This window comes from Ambystoma mexicanum, chromosome 9 (assembly GCF_040938575.1).
Source record: "Ambystoma mexicanum isolate Mex_15411 chromosome 9, UKY_AmexF1_1, whole genome shotgun sequence".
Classification (NCBI taxonomy): domain Eukaryota; kingdom Metazoa; phylum Chordata; class Amphibia; order Caudata; family Ambystomatidae; genus Ambystoma; species Ambystoma mexicanum.
Genome location: NC_090931.1, coordinates 1,186,772,637 through 1,186,795,509, shown reverse-complemented (window position 1 = coordinate 1,186,795,509; position 22,873 = coordinate 1,186,772,637). Strand labels below are relative to the sequence as shown.

The 22,873-nt window shown below is 45.5% G+C and overlaps 1 protein-coding gene across 1 annotated transcript in view; it reads right to left on the bottom strand.

Annotated features, from left to right (window-relative positions):
- Positions 1-22,873, bottom strand: part of LOC138489003 (von Willebrand factor D and EGF domain-containing protein-like) — a 3,370,177-nt gene that overhangs the window by 1,995,650 nt on the left and 1,351,654 nt on the right. Inside the window, exon 8 of the mRNA XM_069616529.1 lies at positions 13,878-14,095. Coding sequence (XP_069472630.1) covers positions 13,878-14,095 — 218 coding nt within the window. The remainder of the gene's footprint in view (positions 1-13,877; positions 14,096-22,873) is intronic.

Genomic DNA, 22,873 nt, shown 5'->3' with positions numbered 1-22,873 from the left:
TGGCCAAACGCGAGAACCGCGGTTAACAGGACAAAAGGGAGTTCAAAACACAAATAAACGATCGCTGCCACCAGTGCCGTCCGTGACATACTTGCACAGTTTGTTATAAATCCATCGAGAGTTTCTAGGGCCTGTAGAATGACTAGAGACACAAGAGTGCAGTGACTTAGCTTACAGTGCCCTCTTGTGCCATGTTGCACGAAAGCTGCAACATGAGAAAAGAACTACGGAAAACAACGTTTCCCGGTACTGACTGTCTTAAGGGCTTGTCAGTTTCCCCGTAAAAATGGAGCGAAAGCCCAGAGGAGTGCGGCTGAAGGCTGTGCTTCTCTGGCAAAGTCTAGATCAGGGTGTAAAACAACAGCAGAAAGTTTGGGGGTTGCCACATGGAAGGAAAATTACCTGCAATATGAGATCTTTCCTAACAGAACTCATCTAAGTAATGATTGGACCTAATGCAGCTAAGCTGGAAGAATCTATCAATGGACTTTGAGTGATTTTCAAGTCGCAATGCAAGCTTGAATGCTAATCTAGCAACAAGTGACACACTAGTCTTCTGTTCGGAGGCATATGAATAATTACAAGTTTCTCACCGTAGTGACTAACGTACTCTTAATCCTTAGTCCCCTTTCCTCCATACTGTATGGGCATCCCTTCCAAGGCACGGGAGACAGAACCTTTTTCACCAGAAAAAACCTTCTTCCCTTTAAACTTAGAGGCACATGGGGGTGAAGCCCTAGGAGCATGCACTACCCTGACTCTGCCCAGCGGTGCCCCTCCTCAGTCCCGATTGACGCATCGATAATAGTTAACATTGACTAATGACAGCAGTATTATTAGCGGGGAGGATGGTGGGACGTATACTTGTAACTACTCTCACGTCCCGTCCCCTTTCCTCCATACTGTATGGGCGATTACAACTGAATGTAGCCCTAGTTTGGAGAGGAGACCCTCCTTAAGCAAACAGGATCCTTAGAACTGACTGTCTGAAGGCCGAGTCTGACTTAGAGCCGGCGTCCAAACGGTAGTGCTTGCAGAAAGCTGACTGAGTGAGCCGGGTAGCTGCCCTGCTTATGACCTGCCACGGAACCTGTCGCTGGAATGCGACAGCCGTGGCCTTGATCCTGACGGCATGGGCTTGCATGTTGGCTGGCAACTGCTTGCGCTGCCCTCGTTGCCCTATTCAATGGCTGCAACCATCCACCTTGCTATGGAGGCCTTGGATGCCTGATGACCGGGTCTGGAGCCCCCAAAGGTGACAAAAAGTGCATTCGACTTGCAGAAGCCCTTGGTCCTATACCGATAGAATTACAGAGTGTGCCTGACATCCAAACAGTGCAAGACTCTCTGAGTCTCGTCCTTGGAGTCAGCAAATAATGTAGGTATGACTATTTCCTCATTTAGATGGAACACAGAGGGTACCTTAGGTAGGAACACCGGGTCAGTCTGCAGGAAGACCTTATCCCTGTAGAAAGTGGTATAGGGTTCTGAAGCCACCAGAGCCTGGATCTCGCTGACTCTGCGAGCGGATGTGAGAACTACTAGTAGATCTGTCTTCATGGTGACAACACTGATGTCCACGGACGCCATTGGCTCAAATGGTTTGTGCACCAGGGCGTCCAACACCACATTGAGGTCCCACACAGGGTGTGGCTTTTTGATGGGTGGGTAAAGCCTGGATAGGCCCGCCAGATTTTTCCTGACTATCGGGTTGGAAGAGGAGAAGACCTCTTCCTCCGAATTTCTGTTGGCCCCTACGTCTACAAGATAGGTGCAACATGTGTCCACCTGTACGCCTGAGTAGGCAAGGCGTGCCCAGAATGAAAGCACATCATCCAGCATGCACGTCAGGGGGTTGATTTCCTTAGAATCTGACTAGTGACAGAACCTGCTCCATTTGCTCTTGTATTGGCTCCTAGTGGCCTTGCTCCTAGCACCCTGGATGATCTCCAGGTTAGTCTGAGGTAGGTTCATGTGCTTGAGGGTGATCTGCTCAGGAACCACGCCGTGTGGGCTAGTTTCTGAGGAGCAGGGTGGAGAACCCTGCCCCCCTACTGGGACAGGACCGGTGCTGGGACCAGCGAGAGGTGAATGGGTGGTTGGCACGAGAGGCTGAGCAATTCGGAGAACCACGGTCTCGCCGGCCACCAAGGCGCTATCACTATGATGCTGAGGTGACAAGCCTCCTTTATCTTGCGGAGTACCCTGCAGATCAGGGGTATGGGCAGAAAAGCATATGCTGTCATGCCCTCATTGAATCTGCATGACATTGTCTGGGGAGCCGTGGCTTAGTCACTGCCAAGACGCAAACTGATGGCACTTCCTGTTCCTCCTTGAGGCAAATGGATCCCCCTGAGGATTGCCCCATGTATTGAAGACGTCCTGCAGCACCTAAACATTCAATTGCCACTTGTAATTGTCTGCACCCAGCCTGCTAAGTCTGTCCGCCTCCATGTTGGCCTCCCCTGGGAGGTGGATGGCCCTGAGGTAGATGTTGTTTTCCAGGGCCCATTCCCACATGCTGACCACTAGGTTGCACAGCGGAGGGCACCTGGTACCCCCCTGCTTGTTGACATAGTACATGCTGGACGAGTTGTCGGTCTGGAAAAGGACGGTCCTGACCCTGTTGAGCGGGAGGAAGGCCCTGAGTGCTAGCCAAATGACTCTGAGCTCCAGCCAGTTGAAATGCGACTCCTGCTCCTGCTGGGTCCAGTCTCTGCGGATGCTGTGGCTGTCCAGAGTCGCTCCCCAGCACGCTAGGGAGGAGTCCGTAGTAATGGTGATCTGCTGAGTTAGCTGCCGGAATGGCCTGCCAGTCCGCAGATTGCAGTCCTTGGACCACCAAGTGAGGTCCGAGTGGAGAGAAGGGGTTATGCTGACCAACTCCGCTTGGGAGTCCCTCTCCTGATTCCATGAGGTTGCGAAGTGCTGTTGCAGCCTCCTCATCCAGAGCATTGTGTGTGGTAGGGCCAAGAGAACCGCTGACATGATACCCAGCAGCTGCTGGTACCACCAAGCTGAAGTAACTGGTCTGGTAAGGAAGTGCATAGTGGCCCTCTTGATGGCCCTAAACTTGTCCTCCGAGGGAAATATCTTCTCGGAGCACGTATCCCAGATGAGGCCCAGGAAGGTAGGCTCTATGTGGGCTGCAGCAGAGACTTCTTGAGGTTGATGGTAAACCCCAGGTTGTGGAACGTACTTATAAGCGTGGAGGAGGTGTGGACAATTCCCTGTGGGAATCTCGCCCTGACATGCCAGTCGTCCAGGTACAGGTAGACATGGTGGCCCTGGGCCCTGAGGAGGGCTAACACCCATTGCATTCTTGAGTCTAGTAAATACCCTGGGGGCTGAGTTGAGGTCAAATGGCACCACCATGTACTGGAAATGACAGCCCATCATCCTGAAGCGTAGGAACGAGCACATACAATCTCTCTTGTCTAGAGTCTCTGCAATAAGTGCTGGCGTAACCATCTTGAATTTTTGAAGATGGAGGGAGAGGTTGAGGGTGGAGAGGTCCACCACAACTCTCAGGCCAGCCTGGTTCTTTTTTTGTATGGCAAAAATCCTGGAATAGAAGCCTAATCCTCTCTGGGAGGCTGGTACTTCTTCCACTTCCTGGCATTCCACGAGCAACCGGATCTCTGCCAAAAGAGTTGCCTTCCCAATCTGTGAGAGGGGAGGAAGGAAGAGGAGGAGGTATAGGTAGGCGGTAACCCATGGATACTATGAGAGGATCCACAGGTCTGTGAAGTTCTGGTGCCCAAAATGCACGTGAGAGGCTAGCCTGCCCCCCACTGGAGACACGTGGACCCAGAGGGACGGGTCATGCGTTTTTGCTCTCTGAGGCTGCTGCTGAGGAGGGGGACTGGAAGAAACCCTTGTCCACCCGTTTTTGTTTCTTGCGCTGGTGCTGACACGGCGAGCGGTCCGGTTGTCTCGAACTCCATTCCTGCAATCCCCAGAACCTGCCAAACACCCGCCCCTTATCGGAACATTGATGCGACTGCATGTGCGCCTTGAGCATAGCCTTCGTCAGGATAGATAAAGACTTTGCGTTTACAAGCTATTCTTCTTCTTATCTAATTCCTCATCAGTGGAAGAGGTCACTGCCCTCGAACGGAAGGTCCAATATGTGATCCTTGACGTCAGGTTTAAACTAAGTAGCCCGAAGCCAGGCCATCCTTCTCATGTCCGTGGTGATGCAGATGGCCTGGCAATAGGTATCGATGTGGGCCACTGTGGACTCCATGATGTCTTCTGCTACCAGCCTGGATTCTCCTAGATCCACCTTGAAGCGTGTCTGGAAGTTTGCTATTTCCCGCCACAACCTCTGATTAGCGGATGCCAGCATGGCATCCGCGTTGGCTTGACACAGGTGCAGAGAGACATTGGAGTACAGCTTTTTCCTGTATGCCTCCAAGATCTTCTTCTCCTTGACTAGCAGCGCTGAGGACGAGGTGGCCGAGGATGATTGAGGCTTAGTGTAGAGTGACACTGCAGCAATCACAGATGAGCGTGACTGGGGGTGCGTTGACAGCGAGAGTGTATTCCCCTCCATCAGTCTATAAATTGACAGGCTGGGCAGAGTGTGGCTTGAGCCAACCCTTCTTGGCCAGAGAAACGGTGTCCTTCTGCATCATGATACCCGTCTTGGTAGGGGGTCTTAGGGAGAGGACCTCTGCCAAGACCCCTCCCCCCCGTCGGGTTGCTCTACCTCGGGATGAGGAGGGCCCAGATATTCTGCCATACCTGCAAGCCTGTCATGAATGGCCTTCGCTGACGACGGTGTGTCAGGGTCCTCCTCCTCATCTGTATCCACCTGGGTGTCAGGCTGGTCCACCGCAGCAGGAGGGGTGCTAGGCACCGTGAGCTGCGGTGTGGAGACCGGAGCCAGAGGCTGCTGCGGAGATTGGCTCAGAACCAGCTGAACTGGTGGCGGATTCAACAGAGCTGGCAGCGGGGGATGTGCTGGTGCCTGTGGTGCTGGAGCCATGGGAGGAATGACTATAGGTGCCGTTAGAGTGACTAGAGGGAGCAAGTCCCTGACTGCATCCCTCAGGATGGCACCCATATGGGGGGTTTGCATCAGTCCCAAAAACCTTTTCGAAGAACCTTTCCTCAGAGGCTGAAGACGAGGCAGGGGATATTGACGGAGTGGCTGGCGGCTGCTGGGGCCAGAGCACACTCAGTCTGTGTTGCAGGGGGAATCTGCACTGTGCTTCTGATGGATACACTGTAGACCACATACCTGGTTGACACCAGTCCCAAAACTCATTCACCCGCCTGCTCTGTTCCTAGGAGTGGCATCGGACGAGTGGCCATGTTGTCTGGCGTGGCAGCCATTTTGTCGGGCTGCGTGCCATGTGCTAAAGTCGTGGTGTATGACCCTCCGGGCACGGCCTCGCCCAAGACTCTTGGTGTTGGAGCATGGGGCCTATCCCCCACCTTAGGTCTAGGCCTGGAAGGCGTCCCGCCCTCTGCATTATCGGCAGTAGTGCTGCGTGCAGGTTCTCCCTCAGACATGGTGTCAGTACTAGGGCAAAGCCCCTCAGGTGTAGACCCGGTTGAAGAAACTTGCGGTCCCTCAGCACTGATACCGGCAGGGTCCATACACCCCTCGGCTGTAAGGCCTGTAACTGGGTTAGCCTTGGTGCGTGTGCTGGTAACAGAACCCAAGAGGTTCCTCCTGCATGGGCGTTTCCTCAGGAAGGAGTTGCCCTTACAGAGTGCGATGGAAAATAACGGCCCTCCCTTCAGCCTCCATCTCTGCTGGACAAATAACTTCAAGTCCTCTGGAGGCGAGGATTGGAAGAGTTCCCTCCACCTGGCTAGCCTATTCTTCAGTGTGCGTGGAGTCAGAGACTTGTACACGATGCAACCCTCAGAGCTGTGGTGAGGGCCAAGGCATTGGAGGCAAAGAGCGTGGGTATCAGACATGGGAAAGAGTCCCTCACAGGCTGGACACCTGCTGAATCCCGCTGAAGTCAACATGCGCTAGGGAGGAGCGTGACGCCTGTTAGTCAGAACCACATGCAGTACCTTTGGGAACACTACATGCAATTAAGACAACAAGTGTAAGCACAATTTCACCTTTGGTACAAGCCTGTACTACACAGTAAAGTGGTAGCGATGGCTGAGCAGCCAGACTTATCTCAAGAGTTTAAGTGAGCAGTAGAACAAGTTACACAAAGGACCAACTAATACAGTGATTCAAAGAAACACTTAATCAAGGTTTCTTGGTAAAAGAATATACATTCATTTACTCAGTCATTTTGAAAACATTACACTAGCATAAACCGCTCAATATCACATACTAATAAACCACAAAAATACAACCAGTAAGAAAATGAACCAGTTTAGCTCCCCTGAAGTGGAACAAAATGGCACTTAAGATAATTATTAAAGGGGTAAAAAGACATGGTTATAAGAAACGACAGTCCAAATACATTCATAGGCAGGGCAAAGGGTTTCGGTTAACTACAACCAGCAATTCAGTTCATAGGCCTGGGCCAAAGTCAATGGTTCAGAGTCTTTGTATAGTATAGCACAGTTCTGGTAGTAAACAGTTACGTCTTTGCCACAGAGTTTAGAAGAATTTGGCTAGGTGAAAAGTTTGACACATGTTTAGGGAAGGACAAGCCTTCAAATTTGAGGAAAGTTCTGCAAACTTCCGTGATGGCCGAAAAGATTTCCGGACTGCGCTTGCACTGTACCTTGTTAATGTAGCAGAGCTGTAGTGGAGACAGTTGTTTCTGGCAGTTCGAGCAGATCTCGCTGTTCCTGAGCTTCAGTCGTGGGGACAAGAAGGAGTAGGTTGGGAGGTTCCTGCACTACCCAGGGATGAGGCCAAAATCTTTAGCAAGAGGTTGGTTTAAGGTGTGAGTGCCTTTTCAACAACACTCTGATGAAAATTTGACCAGATGGGGACGGTGTCCAAGTGGCTTGTGAGTTGGTGGTTCCCACCAAACTCAAGAGAAGAAGTTAACCATGAAGGGCTTCTCTGTCAATGGAGTTTCAGGCAATTTGGATCTGCAGCAGGGCTTCACCGGTCATCCAGGAGTTGCAGCAGTCCTCTTCCTTCAGCTTGTCTTCGGTTGTTTCGTTCCAGTGCTCGACTCTGCTTTCCAAGTCCCAGAGACCTGCTTTTAAACAGTTTCCCCCCATTCATTCCAGCCTGGCTGTCACTCACACAGCAGTGTGGCTCGCCTTGCTGGACAGCCAGCTGGCCAATCATGCCAGAGTGCATTCAGGTCTCCTAAGAGACTAAGCACAGGGAGTTCCGGGCACCTCCCTCACATCTTGTCCACCCCAGACACTCAGGCACCAGAGGAGGGCTTCAGCACTGAAGACCGCCAAAGGCCAACAAACAAAGGGACCAAACATGGTTTGGCGCGCAGAAACAAACACAAGAAGGACCTTTCCTAAAAGAAATGACAAAAAAGTCAACCAGAGTTTGTTTTACACATAGGTATGGGGTTCCATATTGAAAAACATGGCTGACCCGATTTTTAGCTACCGTTGTTACCGGTTGGGAAAAAGCATGGTAGTTTGATCTAAACCACTTGACTGTTACATGAGTGTTTTGACTCAGGGCAAGCTAGGCAACCCCTACAGCACTCCATAGTAAAGTCAATTTAACTTTACAGGCTCTGGGAGACAGTAGGCAGTCCCAGAGAAGGTGTTTAAACCTTGAGAAGTCTAAAAGACACCCCTGTGTCACTGCACTGAAGGTGCTGTGTGACACAAAGAAAAAGATGATGCCTATGGAGTTGTTTTAAAACCCCATAACCAAAGAACACAAAAGTAAAACACACATGAAAATACATGGAAGTGTGGGAAAAAAAGGCTCACACTCTTCCCAGGTAGAAAAATCAAATCCTAGAAATACAGCAAAGTTGCTGGGGGTCTCAAAAGGTAAGGGAAATGAGCACATTTTGAGAATTCTCCCTAAAACTGCCAGAGGATGAAGTACCTAGATGACAAATAAAGACAAAATGATAAGAGAAGAATACAGGGAAGAGCGCGTGGAATTACATGGCAAGGCCAAACCCAGGAGCGCTAGTGAAATCGGCCCGTTCCCGATGACGCAGAAAAGGGGACTGAGGAGTGGCGCCGGTGGACAGAGTCAGGGTAGCGCATGGTCCCAGGGCTGCATCCCCGCGCGCCTCTAAATTTAAAGGGGAAGAAGGATTTTTCTGGTGAAAAAGGTCCTGTCTCCCGACCCTTGGAAGGGATGCCCATACAGTATGGATGAAAAGGGATGGGACATAAGAGTATGTCATCTATTACCTCTGCCCCTTCCAGCCCAATATCGCACAAGGGCTAAAAGTTTCTCACTAAGGCAACCATACCTCCCTTATCCGTGGCAGGTACCGCAGGCCTGTGATGAATCCTGCGGAGTCCTCACAAATAATGTAGGGCAACTCCCCAGCGCTCAGATCAAGAAAGTACAACCTGCTAGGGAAAAAGGCTAGATGCACCCTTTTTCTGAGAAAGACAAGAGCTTTTATTTTTTACACAAAAAGGAAAAGTGACAGGGTATTATTAATCCACTGTCATGGAGCTCTCTGTCATCCTTCACAACAAGATTTAGGTTACAAAAAATTGTCACTCATGACACACTCAATATACAGGGTTAATCCCCCACCCTCATTGGCAACCGCCGATAATGATTACATATTGCCCTTCCTTCAATTGCTTTCACTGTCTTCCCTTCCATCTTCACCACACATGATTAAAGTCCTCGTTCATCTTGGAATGCTGCAAAGCAATTGGTTAAATTCAACTTGCATCACCCTATCTTCGTTCCTACCACATGATATGCACCTGGTTATCCTCATGAACTCAGCAGACAACAAGGTCAGCCTGGTCCTTGTGAACAAAGCAGCCCTTTTCTCATCCCGACATGTTGGCACCCCCATCATGCCCTCCCCACAGTATGGGCAGTAGGCTCATTATTAGCTTTCCCTGGCACAAATCATAGATGATGTTCTTCTCTGCTCTTCCCATTATTGGTACTCCTCCCCAAGAGTGTACCTAGCATCCCACTATTCATTCCAGTTAACAAAGGATTTAGAACTCATTTCCCTGCACATTGGGTAGTTCAAATAGAGTTATCGTCGTTCTGGGAGTTGCTGGTGTGTTATAGCTTGGTTTGTGTTTTGACATCTCAAGACTGCTGTCTTAACTCACAGGAATATGGCCTTGGTGCTGGGCTGCAGCCCTTCACTTCTTCAACTGCACACATGTCTACCTAATTAGTTCAAAGGCTTAACTGATGTGGGTGCATATGTGCGTTTTTTGCTGCGCCTGATAATCAGGATGCATGGTTGAGGCAAGGGATAAGACCGAATTGATCTGTGTTTTCATGAAAACACAGCCTGAAAGGATTCAGGCCTACTCGTAGACGTGGTGTTAGTTCACGTTTCCATATTTTGATATATTTTTTGCAATCTGAATCGTCTAGGAGGTGTGGTAGTCTGGACATGAATCCCAACATTCTCCCTTTAACTAATCCTTCATTAACTAACTTATCTCTTTCTCTTTGTTGAACCACTTCATCCTTAGGAACCCATGCCCTACACACGTGTTGCAAAATACCTCTGTCTTGCACATACTTTTCTGGGGTACATGTAAGATATATGCAGTCCCTATCACCTACTACATCTATCCAGTGCTCAGTGTAGTTCTCAGGATATGGCGAGGGCGACTTTAGAGTCCCAGGGGGGTTAATGGGTTGTTCAATTCTGACAATACATGGTTTATTCAAACCTCAGTTTGAGCCTGCCCCTCTTTTGTGCACGTGAGAACTATCCTTGCCTCAATAGTAAACATAACTTTTGCACTGCTTAGGTTAGTCTTGACACAGCATCTGCGCATCATCTGGCACATGCAAAACACCACCGATAGGAACACCACTATGGGAATGAGTGTTCCAAGCCAGGACAGCGCCATGAGAACAACGTATCGAACCAATCTTCAGGTTGCACACCTGCTTTGTTTTTCATTCTGGTCTTTAACCTGTGCAAGGCCCCTTTGATATGCATCAGGGAACCGTTCTCTGCATCATTTGGGGGTGTGTACATGCAACATGACAACCCAATCTTCTTGCACACGCCCCCTTCCATCGCCATTATGAGATCTAGAACGTATCCATTTTGAAGCATCATCAACCGGATTACCCTTAGTTCACTTTTGATTGCATTAAGGACTTGTTAGGTGTCATTTGCCAATTGGATCACCTCCCACTATAAAATCTGTAGTCACTTCCATTTTGGTGTACAGCCGGTACTTATCTCAGATTGCTTTAAGCAGCATGGACAATTATTCCTACAGATAGTTCAATCCCTTCCTTCTCAACTTCAATAACCGCTTGTTCTTCTTTACCTTGGAGGGTTGGATAGACAATAACATTGACTGCACCACCTCACGTTCACATGCTATTTTCACGTGTATTTTTGGCACTACCAGGATAGCTGAGTGCAGCATTGTCAATGCACAGGTGCCTGAGCAAAAGGGTGGATGGTGAAGGTATGCTTGTTGACTTCATACCCAGCACATGTCCATCAATGCTGCTCTTCCTGTTGCAAGATCTGGAATAAATAATATCTTATTGCACTTAGTGTTGGTGCCGGCTGAAAAAGTTCCATGCCCTCGAAAACAAAACTAGTATTCACCCCCTGATTGCACTTTTACTGGTGTTTCCTGTGATTCAATCCATGTTAGTGTAATAAAACTGCAGGTTCTGCAAGGTGAAAAGGTGTGCACCTATCAATTGCAAGAGTAGCATGGGAAAAGTGGAACAGGCTCCTTTTAATCGTTACATAAGTCAAACTCAAAATAAAGGTAATTTGCACATAGTAGAAATGTAGTGGCACATGTAAGTATAACCAAAGCTAGAGGTAGGTTAAAAGGTGGTAAATAGACCGTGTACCATGCCTGTGCTGCCAATGTATATTAGCTTTTTATTAATCTGCAACGAAGGTGAGGTGGCTTGTAAACATTGCAGGTCCCATGATCCCCAGCTGGTATAGCAAGAAGCAAAACAACAGTTGTTATTTTCAAGGACACAGATTAGAACCCATGGGTTCCGCCGACAGGCATGGAGAGCATACCCATTTACTAGTTCAAAATGATTTTCAAAACATAGTTTTTAGATGCAGTCAAGAGAACCACAGTGGTTTAAAATGGCCCCTTTGCACATTTCACCTGGGATGAATGTTGAAGAGTTCTTAATATGCAACATTTGTATAGCAGTACATCAGTGTTTCAAGGCTCTGGCAGTGTTGTGGTAGGGAGCGCTTCTCACAAGAACTTAGATGAGATGACCGGGGAAGAACATTAAAGTTCTGCTTATCATCTCTAAATGTTTCAATGAATTATCATTATGATGTGGGAAATGAGGGTTGGATTGTGACATCAACTATTTTAATTGGGGGTTATGTTGGAAGGTTTGTGTATACAGTAACAGAACATAATGTATTTTCTTCTTTAAGGGTCTGATGTGCAAGCACCAATCCGCTCGGTGTGGGGAGATTTTTTCTTGTTGCAAAGTTACTCATGTTAATTAGTTTGATTATTATAAAAGTCCTAGATTTAGGAGCATTTCTTTGACAGCTCTGTTTCATGACGTTCTATTTCGCGATCTATTTGAATTTAGCTGTCCCAGCTGCATCTGGGCCCTGAATAAACCTGTGTTACTTCTTGCCTGCGTACACTCCTTTTTTCACTACTTTTGTAATTTTTATTGGTGAGTTCCGAGGCGACCCCTGACACGACCCCGCAACATTAGTTTAGATATGTGTATATCTCAAAACAGTTCCTATTAATATTCCATATAACGTCTTCTCCGAACCCTGCCAACACCCTGCTTCACAGCTCACCAGCACCTTTTCCCATCGGTTTGATATGACCAATACTCCATCCAATTTCAACATAGGCCAGGACTTGAATTGAGGGGCACTGTTACCCTTTGCACACTTCTCTTCATATTTGTCCATTAGTACAACGTTTACTCTGAACCCAACACAGCGCTAAGTGCACTGGGCCTCTATGGGTGATATCTCCTGAGGAACTAACATTTTGGTGCTCCCAATGTGTGAGGGATGAGGGAGCAGACAAAACAACACATGCTGTACCCCTGTTTCCCCAATGAGTTCATATACCACATATTGTTAAACCTTGGGTGGTGCACATTGAACATTGTATTAAATGCTACTGCTTTGTACTGGGCATACTCCTTTTCCTCCTCCAAACCCCTTTCTATCTGCCATAAGTAAATTACCTCTTTCTGGCAATAATGCAGCTTTTCTTTGTCCACCTTGTACCCTTGCCTGCTAATAACATCAACAGTGGTATCAAATCCTATCTGCAATGCTCTTCTGTGATACTGCACACCAGGAGTTCATCCGCATATTCTATCTCTATGCTCTGTGTATGTAAATTCCCCAAATCTGCATGCAGTACTCTATTAAAGATGCTCGGAAACTCGCAGTACCCCTGTGGAAGTATCATGTGTTGGAATTGCTGACCGTGGTAAGTAAACACAGGGAGATCATGGAAATCTGTGTGTAACTGTATGAAAAAGAATGCATTCTTAAGAATGATCACCGTGAAACATGTTGTTTCCATGGTTATGTCACACAAAATGGTGAACAGATTTTGTACTACTGGAAACTCTGCTTCCACAATGTTATTTAATGGGTGGAGATCCTGCATGGCCATGTTATACGGGGAGTCTCAGTGTTGTATTATGCTGTTTAGCCATTATGCTGCAATGGTGTCATATATCCCTCATCCATATTCTTTGCACCACGTTATATGGGCCTAATTCACAAAAAAGTACTATGTCTGCGCTACTTTGTGCTTCTTCTTTTTAATTATGCCCACTTAGTGCATTGCAAAGAGTACTTTTACAGTGAAAAGCAACTTTGCTCCGCAAAAATACATCTTGCACCGCTCTGTAAATTAGGCTCAATCCACGTGTTTGTTGATAGTGCACTATACGTTGCATGAATTAGGTTGTCGATGTTTTGAGATAAAGTGCTGGAAACATTCCGTACTTCATCCTTTTGGGGATTTCTGTTGTAAATGCCACACAACTGTTCAATATGCATGAATAGTGATTAACTGTGATCAATCGGATGGTGTCACTTGAATTTGACGTTGGGCCTCATGCAAATTCAGCAGCGCACTTCATTCTTGCCAGGAATTCCATTGCTGTTCTTTTGTGGGCAGTAGTAGAATAACCGCCAACTTTACCACACCACTAAATTCAGATTTTGGAAGTGAAGCGTTTGATTTACCTCCTATAGCGATATGCAAATCCTGCACTTTACCACACAAAATTGGTAGATTTACCACAGCATGGGTACTGCTCTTGGTGAATCCACAGAAATCGCCATGGAGTCCTTTGCACTCCAAATATGGGCATTGACACTGCTTTACCAGCTGTAATTCAATAGTAAATCTGTATGACTGATTGCCACCAATAGTGAGATTGGTGACATTCCACAAAAAAATCACACTATTACATTCGTAAAGAGGCACTTTCTTTTGTACAAATAATGGTGATCATTGCATTGAGCGCATCTCAAGTACATGTGCAGTAACGTTTATCAGTAAACAGTTATTCTTGTTCAAACTTTGTAGGCATTTTCTGCGGTGTAAGTGGCAGAACTGCACAGTTCTTGACTGGGACGCACTCTGGCATTGGACATCACTGCTGGAAACCATCCCCATTATTAATGGAGTTCTTGCTATTAATGATGTCACCCATAATGTTACATGTGCACCATTGCTCTCAACGTTATTTAGGACACAGTGAGAGCAACCTCTGGATGATCCCACAGACTTAGTGGGGAACTATAGTAACCCACCTTGGCTTCCATTGGAGAATATCTTTTCCATAGAGAGTCACTGGTTGTTAGTGGTTGGGCCCTTATGTAGCTGACACGAGCTCCATCGCGGACAAAATCAGCCACTGCTTTCAGGGTCAGGGTGGCGGTGGCACAGTTCTTCTCTCGGCACGGTTTCTGCATCAGCTCCACCTGGCATGCCGAGAGGGCTATATTTGGCACCCAGGGCAATACGCTCTCTAAAATGCAGAAACACTTCATTTTATGGAATATATTGAATAAAGCCTCCTTTCAAAAACTGTTCGAAATACGTATTTCACCAAAAGATGCTGTAACCATAACATCGAGATGTGTTTATGACACATACATTGAATTGATATTATGTAAAATAAAATCAATAATTATGTATTTGTTGTACACGTTGTGACAATATGATACATTTGATTCGGATTAGGATTGCATACAAAACCTGTTTTTTTGTTGTTTAAAGTAGAAAATAATCAATGCGTACAAAATAAATGAACTCACTGTCGGTAAACCATGTCTGTCTTTTGTCTATGCTTCGTTAAGAAAAGAATGTAATGTTACGTGTTTTTAGATCTGGTGCTATAGGTTGCCCATTGTATATATGTTATGTTGTGTTATTTTTTGTTTTTGTAAAACGCTGAAGGCTTTGGAGCATTCAAGCGCTGTAAAGACATACTGTAAAAACTGTAATCATTAACGGAAAAACCGGGAGTCTGTTATTACACAATAAAATACATGTCCCCCATTGAAAAACGGGTTTGTAAATCAGGCCCCAATATATTTAATTGTAGTCTTCATTCAAGGGGCGCACTATTATAAATGAGGGATCTCCGAACTGCAAAAGTGTGGCCTCCTCCCGATGTAAGGCTGTCTCTTGGAACTTGCAAAATGTGCCAACAGGGGAAGTGCAAAGCAGAGAGGTCAAGACATTGAAGCAGTGGCTTCTCCAGGAATCAATTTAAGGGGGGGCACAAAGGGGGCCACAGACAAAAGTAGGGGGGCTGCCTATTAAAGAGCAATGTATTTGCTTTTCCCAAAGTGACAAGGGCCAAAGTAGTCCAAAGTGGCCAAGCGGGAGGTAAAAATCGTGTATTCATACAGCAAGAAATTTAGTTGTATATATGTATATATCTTGATGTTAACAATATTGTCTCATCCTAAGAAAATGTATATCGATATGTCTCCAAAACTCAATATATCGCCCTGCACTAGCTCAGGCTCTCTAAAGACAAATACCCGCTCCCAGCGGCAGACGCTGCTGGGGGAATGGGAGGGAGTCCTTGATGACTGCTTATCACTTTCTTTCTTCTGGCAGAGCATTTAAAGGTGGTACCGATTTAGCAGTGATGGCCCATTTAAACGACCATTCTTTTGGACAAGACATGCTTAAAGTTTCTGTGTTAAGAAATGCAAAGGGACATTTTTATTCTAAAAGCACACACACATATAGCACCAGTTTCGGTCCTTCATGGGCAATTTGTTCAGATGTTGCTTGTTGTCATTGGCTGGTAATGGACACCTGCCATTTTATGCACTTTGAAATTATACATTGTCCATATTGTGGGCCGATCGCATCTGCTGTAGGTGACCTTTCACAAGTGTGCCAATAATACCCTTGGTTCACAATGCCTTTTTGTGCATCTCACATCTGGCTGTGGGTGCTTTTCTGGAAGGTCTGTGGAAATCGCAATAGGAGCAGTGGGTTCCTTTCCTAGCAGTGTAGAGAAGGCGCTAAGTACCCCCACCTCAATCACTTTGCCCATATTGCCTATCTGCTGGACACCAGAATGTGATGCACATACAAAGCCCTTTGAACTACAGATACCAAGGAGAGAAGCATGGTTCCCATTGAGACAACTGTACCCGCATATAAAACAGTACGATGGCTGTCCGAGTGATAGTCCGGAAAAAAACAAGACAAATTGAAGAAACTAAGAGAAATAATGACGTCATACAAATGCAAAGCTGACACATATAGCTAAGAGATGCAAAAACCAGAGGACACAGACTATTCTATAAGGCATTAAGAAAGTATCGAGATGAATGACATCTTGGGATCAAGAGGAAGACACGTATGCTACAAAAGTAATGAAGATACCAAGCAATTTCACATGTGTAAATATGCAAAGAAACGCAAGGAGATGAAGTATTCTTGAGGCTAGCTTAATAATGAATAGATTTCAGCATGCCCCAGCATGTACATATTCATATATGTATTGGAGTCAGTAGAAGATGCATGTTTCTACTACGTATGATAGCAATGCTGAGCAAAAGAAGGAAGAATGCTTTTTCCAGTTTCCAAGTGTGGTGCAGTTAGAGAACAAGTGAATTGCAGGAGAAAACTCAGAAAGGCGAAGTTGGATGAGCCAAGAAGCCAAGGCCTTATCAGACTGGCTTGAGCTGACATTGGATACAAATCGTGTGAAAGAGCGAAGCTTCCTTTTCAGAAGATATGAACGAGAACATGAAGACGTCAGAAGTCTATTGGAAAAGAGCATTATAATACACTGAAAGCTCAATTTCATGGTCTTTAGTCACGTGGAGAGGAGAAGTCGGATGAGTATGATGGTCACTCCTACGCACGAGGGCAGAGTGTGCCTTCACTCCCCTGAACGGAATTTTTCAATAGAAAGGAACATTTCCAAGGACGAATTCAAAACCCTAATTGACAGCAGACCACTGAGGTGATGATGGATCATGCTAATTGGTGAGAAGGTATGGATAATGCTTGCTTATCTGCAACTGGATGCTCAGCCTGCGTGCTGCTAACGCAGGTTGGGAGGGTACTGACGGAGGTTAGAAAGTAACCAATGATAGGGGACCACATGATCAAGGGTCCTATAGCTGTGTAGCCAATTAGACATTGTATATTTAGTGACATTCATTGTGACATATTTCAGGGAAGGGCTTAGTTGCCCCCCCTGATGTTAAGAAGCCTATCACTTTATTTCAATGCCCAAACAAATATGGATTGTAGACCTAGATGATCCGTTTAGACCCTATCACATTCACCCATACATTTTAAAGTTTTGCCATGTAGGTTGACGTTAGTGATATGCAGGTAACCGTCATTATTGACAAATATTTACTATAAAAGTGTGATTTTTTATGACTTGCTTTGAGATCATGATGAGAGACGTCTGCTGATGTCTGTTGTACTCCCTGTTTTAGGTAATTGATATTAAAACAGTTATCCTTTTGCTTAAATTTGTTTAAATGATTGATGTTTGTTAGACAGATCATATGCAGTACCCTTTGGGAACACCACATACAATTAAGACTACAAGTGACAGTACAAATTCACCTTTGGCACACGCCTGTACTACACAGTAAAGTGATAGCGATGGCTGAGCAGCCAGACTTATCTCAAGAGTAAAGTGAGCAGTATCAGAAGTTACACAAAGGACAGTTATTACTATTGTTCAAACAAACACTGACTCAAGGGTTCTGAGTAAAAGAATTTACATTTATTTACACATTTATTTGTAAAACAGTTCACTAAGTAAAGCAGCAGCAGAATCACAATCGTAATATACTACACAACACCCAATCAATTCTGGACAAGTTAAGCTCAAAATGAAGTGTGAGCAAAATGGCACTCCAGCAATTTAAACAGGGAGGGAAACAAGGTTATACAAAATTAAACAGCACCAACAAGCAAGTAGGCAGGGCAATCTAGAAAAGGCTTGCTACAATGAGTATTCAAATCAATAGGCTTGGGCCAATGTTAATGGTTCAGAGTCTTTGCAGAGGATCACACATTTTAGAGTAGTTTGCGGTTAAGTCTTTGCCAAGAGTTCGAAACGATTGGCGAAAGATTTACTTTCACTGTGGTCTGACAGAACGAACAACCGGGTTTGAACAGTACCTTTAGAAGAAGAAGAATGCTGTAGCTGAGGCAGAAGCTCCATGCAGATCCTGCTGGCTCATGGTTCCTGAAGCGACTGTCGGACTCACATGAAGAAGGAAGACTGAAGGGTCCTGCACTGCCCATGGGAAGAAACCAGCATCAGAGCAAAGCAACAAATAAAAGGTGCACCCCTTAAAACCCAAACAGGGTCCGGTCCTCCTGGCTATCCGGTTCACTGCAGTGATGCACAGCAAATTCGACCAGGGGAGGGAGGCCTTGCTTGGTGTTTGTCAAACTGTTTGGTCCCACCAGCTCAAGGAAAGAAGATACCTTGCAGATCTTCTCTGTCATCGAAGCTTGGAGATTTGGACGCACTGCAGGGCTTCACCAGGAGGTTCAGTCGGGGTAGTGGTCCTTTTCTTTCAGCATTTCTTCGGTTCTCCCGATTCAGTGGCGACTCTGCCTTCCAAGTCCCAGAGACCTGCTTTTTATGCAGTTTTCCCCCATTCACACAGCCTGGCTGTCAATCACACAGCAGGGGTGGCTGTCCTGGTGGGCAGTCACCTAGCCAATCAAACAAGAGTACGACTTGGGTCTCCAAGGAAACCCTGTGCAGGGGTCCTAAAACCACTTCCTCCCATCCTGTCTACCCAGACACTCAGGTGCCTAAGGAGGGCTTCTGTGCAGAAGCCCGCCAAAGGACGGCGAACAAAGGAACCAAACCTGGTTTGGCACGCAGAGTAAAACACGAGAAAGACCTTTACAAAAAGAAATGGCGAATAAACCCAGCTGGAACCATTTAAAAGTAAATGGGGACCAGTGGATTAAAGTTCGAGCCCAAAACAGTACCAAGGCTATTTTCATAGGCTGCAGTAGGAAAAATATGGTAGATACCACTGCCACCAGCCAAATCCTAAAGTAAGGGGAACAAATTAATGTTCCATGAGAGACCCTTTCCAGTACTCTATGAAAGATAGTTTGTACTGTGTCTGTGAATTTAAAAAGACTAATAAAGTCAATGGCAACTGTACATGTTCTTGGAGACAGTAGTCAGTCCCAGAAAATGGAGTTTAAAGTGAGAAGTCTGAAAAAGACAACCCTTTGTCACTACACTAAAGGTGCTGTGTGACACACAGTAAAAAGATGATGCCTGTGGAGTAGGTGAGGCTCCACAGTCTATGAACACAAAAATGTAAAACACACATCAAAACATATGTAAGAGTGGGAAAAAAGGCTCACACTCTTACCAGGTGAAAAAAATAAATGCTAGAAATCCAGCAAAGCTGCTGGGGGACTCAGTAGGTAAGGGAAATTAGCCTTTCTGGAGAATTCTCCCTAACAATGTTTGAATACAATTCTGCATCCCCATCTATCTCAAGGGTATTGCTAACTCATCTTAAACGGCTGGAAGGTCCCGTTCACGTGGTAGCATAGATTTGATGGTTAGATACTCCATCGAGATAAGCAAGCTTTTGAGGTCCCGGAAATATCACACAACCTCTGCCATTCGGCTGAAAGGACGTGAGGCTCCCTGTAGCTTTTTAGAATAAGTCTTGCAAGCCAGGTTAGCCAGGTACCATTGTGTACATGCATAAACCCCTACCGGCGCCTATGGGAAGCTGAATGGACGGAAAGTTGAAGAAGCCACTGAGAGGGCGTGCAATCCCGAGATTCTGTGAATTGAAAGATTGAATGGTGAGTACATAATAAAGCAAGGTGGCAAAAGAGTGAATGGGCAGTGGGTGAAGAAAGTGATAAAATGGGAAAACGAGTCACAGAGGGAGGTAGTGTTAAATATTGGTTAAAAATTGGCTTGAGTGGAGGCCAAGCAATTTAAGAGGAAATTGTGAAGAGGAGCCACAATAGAAATTACGCCTAGTGCCTGTGTTTTAAAGAACATAACAGAAGGAACAGCACCTAAAATCACATAAAGTAAGCCGTAGGAGATGGGTTTGGTTAAATACAAACTTAACGAGGGCTGTTCACACTCTGTATGGGGTATTTTTAGAGGCAGAATTAGTCTTATGAGAGAAGACGAGAAGTATATGTGGCCGGCTGAGTGTGTTTTTTTGTTTTATGTGATTGTATAAAAAATGATCGAACAATAAAACAAATTTGATGAAAAACGTGAGAGTTGTTAAGAACTAAGCGCATATTTAGAGAATTTGAGTTGATGATATTTTTAGCAGATTAAAGTATAGAACGAAATTATAAAAGGTTTTGAGCTTGCGACGATTGGTGCTCGATCATATTGTCTGACTGTATTAAAAAAAGTATTAGTATAATTTGTAAAGTGTAAACGGTGAGTATTGATGGTCAAAGAGTGACGTGTCAAAATGGAGGCTATTACTTTGCTTATACATTTTTGCAAGCAATTGCCAAACTACACACCCAAGCTTAGGTAGTATAGTGCGGAATGGTTAATGGAACTGCGGACAAAATGTTCATGCCATTGCCACAAGGGAGGTCATTATCGAAGGCAGTCCTCTAGCAAATGATGACATGCATGCTGTATATACGGAGAACAATTTAGACAAATGACTAGTGAGTTTAGAGCTCTGGAAGATGTACCAGGAGGAGAAAGAAGACCCGCCTTCTGTAGATTGGATACTTAATGTATGCACAGAGGGGGGTGAAGAGCATTCTGCTTCACCCGTCACGCCTGGAGCAGACGGCGATAGTAAGAAAGATGAAGGGCTATACCCATTAAGGGAACTTAAGGCAGCAACATGGTATAGTAACCTGGCATATCAGTCGCCTGCGCAAATCAGCAACGAAGGCCCGGAGAAAACCACTGAGAGTCATGTAATCTCTAAGGTTCCGAGGGACAAGGAGAGACGCGATAAGGAGGAAAGTGATCGACCAAGTACACCTCTAGATATAGGATGAGAAATAAAGAGATGGAAAGGAGAAAAATATAAGGTTGATGAGTTAGCGCTTATGCAGCATGAATGGATGTGTGGTCAGATTTAGCTCCAACTCATTGGTAAGAGCATTGAGGACTTAAGGCAAATGGAAGATGAAGCTGATCAGAACAAAAATGATAAGGAACTAGAGGAAAGATTAAAAGATGATAGACAGAAAGAAAGGACAGACAGAGATGGAAAGAGTTGTACCAAGAGTAGCAACTGAGAAAACAGGAAAGAGCAGAGGAACAGCAAAAATAAGATAACGGGCAGTGGGCGATCGACGAGCGAGAAAGATTAGAAAGGAAAAGAAGGGAAGAAGATGAAGAGATGAAGAAATACAAAGGGCAAATGAGAGAAGGGACATAAAAAGGAAAGAAGAAGATTGGGTAAGGGAAGAAGCAAGGAAGCAAAAGGAATTTGATGATGAAATGGAACGAAACAGAAGGCAGAGAAAACGCGATATTGATCGCATGGGAAAGGAGGTAATGAATCCTAATCCAGTCCCGTCATGGGAGGATTTAGAAGAGGATTTCCCAGAATATGAGCCAGTAGAAGGTCCTTCCCCTAGAAGTATTGGAGAGGCAACCAATAACATTTATCATGACATGAAGTCCCAGAAAACATTACAGGGGAAATCATCGACCTGAGAGTACACAGCTGTACGATAAGGAAGGAGCCTCATGTAGTTTTTAACCAAAGGATATTTCTTTAGATAGACTGACTCTGAACAAATATGATGTAGAGAGAGTTTAGATAATTTGGGGGCAAGAGATGTCAGATGAAGATAGAGAATCCACTTATGCGGAAGAAGGCAACATATGTGGAACTGAAGGGTGTATGTCAATGGACAAGGAAGTAAGATGGTTGGATTTAAACCTCCCTATATCTCGGGCGTCAGATTCTGTTGCGTGCCTAAATAGACCTAAATAGAGATCTCATGGTCAGAGGAGGAACACGCCACTATATGTAAGCAGACTAACATCACTACCAGGTAGAAGGCGGTGTGGAACCATTGATCCCGCTATGGATAGGCAAACAATGAGCGACAAATGTGAGTTTGGGGTTTCACAGTTTCCTTTGTTGGAGAAGGGAGGAACGAGACCACAGTATATACTGTGGCTGCAAATGGATAAGGATAATTTAAGGTGTGAAACTCCCGAGTTTAACTTCTGGTGCTGGGAAGTGGATACATGAGCTAGTGAAAATGACGGGGGGAAATACATTAGCTATAGGGGAGATTAAGGGTCTCCTGATTGCTATTCTTGGGGAAAGAGCTGATGATGTCTGGTCCAGCTCAGGATATTCTAGTGTTACCACAGTTAACACTGCTCATGATGGAGCACTGTTCAATAATTGCAGAGCGGCAGTTTGGAAAGCACTTAGAGTGCTATATCCGGACACATCAGATATGGCAGCTATAATGACGAAAAAGATGCAAGAAGGGGATGATCCACTTGTTTACATTTAGAATTTCCAAGAGCGATGGACTTTGGACACACGTGAGGCTTGGGGGAAATCTATACCTGTGTTATGCCAAGGGCTGCCAGACCCGGAACAAAAGCAGCTTAAGAAATGAGTGGGCATGGAAGCCAAGACATGGTCAGAGATTCAGCTGACCATCATGCATTATTGCAGGCTTTTGCAAGAAAAGAATCGAAAGAAAGATGATGCTAGGAAAGGCAAAGAGGCAAAACTAGCGCAGAAAAAACTTTCCAAGTACGCCATTCAAGGGGCAATCATGACGAGTAGAGAAAGATCTGATTCACAACGATCAGCAAACAAGCCACAAGGGAATAAGTAAAGACAGTTTGACCAAGGTAATAATGGGTTTAGACCACAGGGAAGGGGAGGTTTTCCAGGAAGAGGCTTCCAGCATAACCAGGGAAACTTCCAGAATAATCAAAGTGTGTTTTGGAACATGCAGAATGATAAACAAGGCATGCAGGGAGGACAGATTAGGAGACCTCCTGTATGTTGTACATGTGGAATGACAGGGCATTTTGCACATATGTGTGGAAGTCAAGGATTTGTGCAGAACAATCAATTTTCAAGAGAAGGGATGTTAAACCCGCCATCATATTCGTAGCAGAATGGAGATGGGTTTGTTCATCAATTTTCAAACACAGTAGCTGTCAATGAATCCGCTAAAAGGTCAGTCGCAGCAGTCAACTTTGCAAATAACGCAGGAACACTGGGGTGCTAATGACTCCTAGAATAGGAGGTGTCACTGT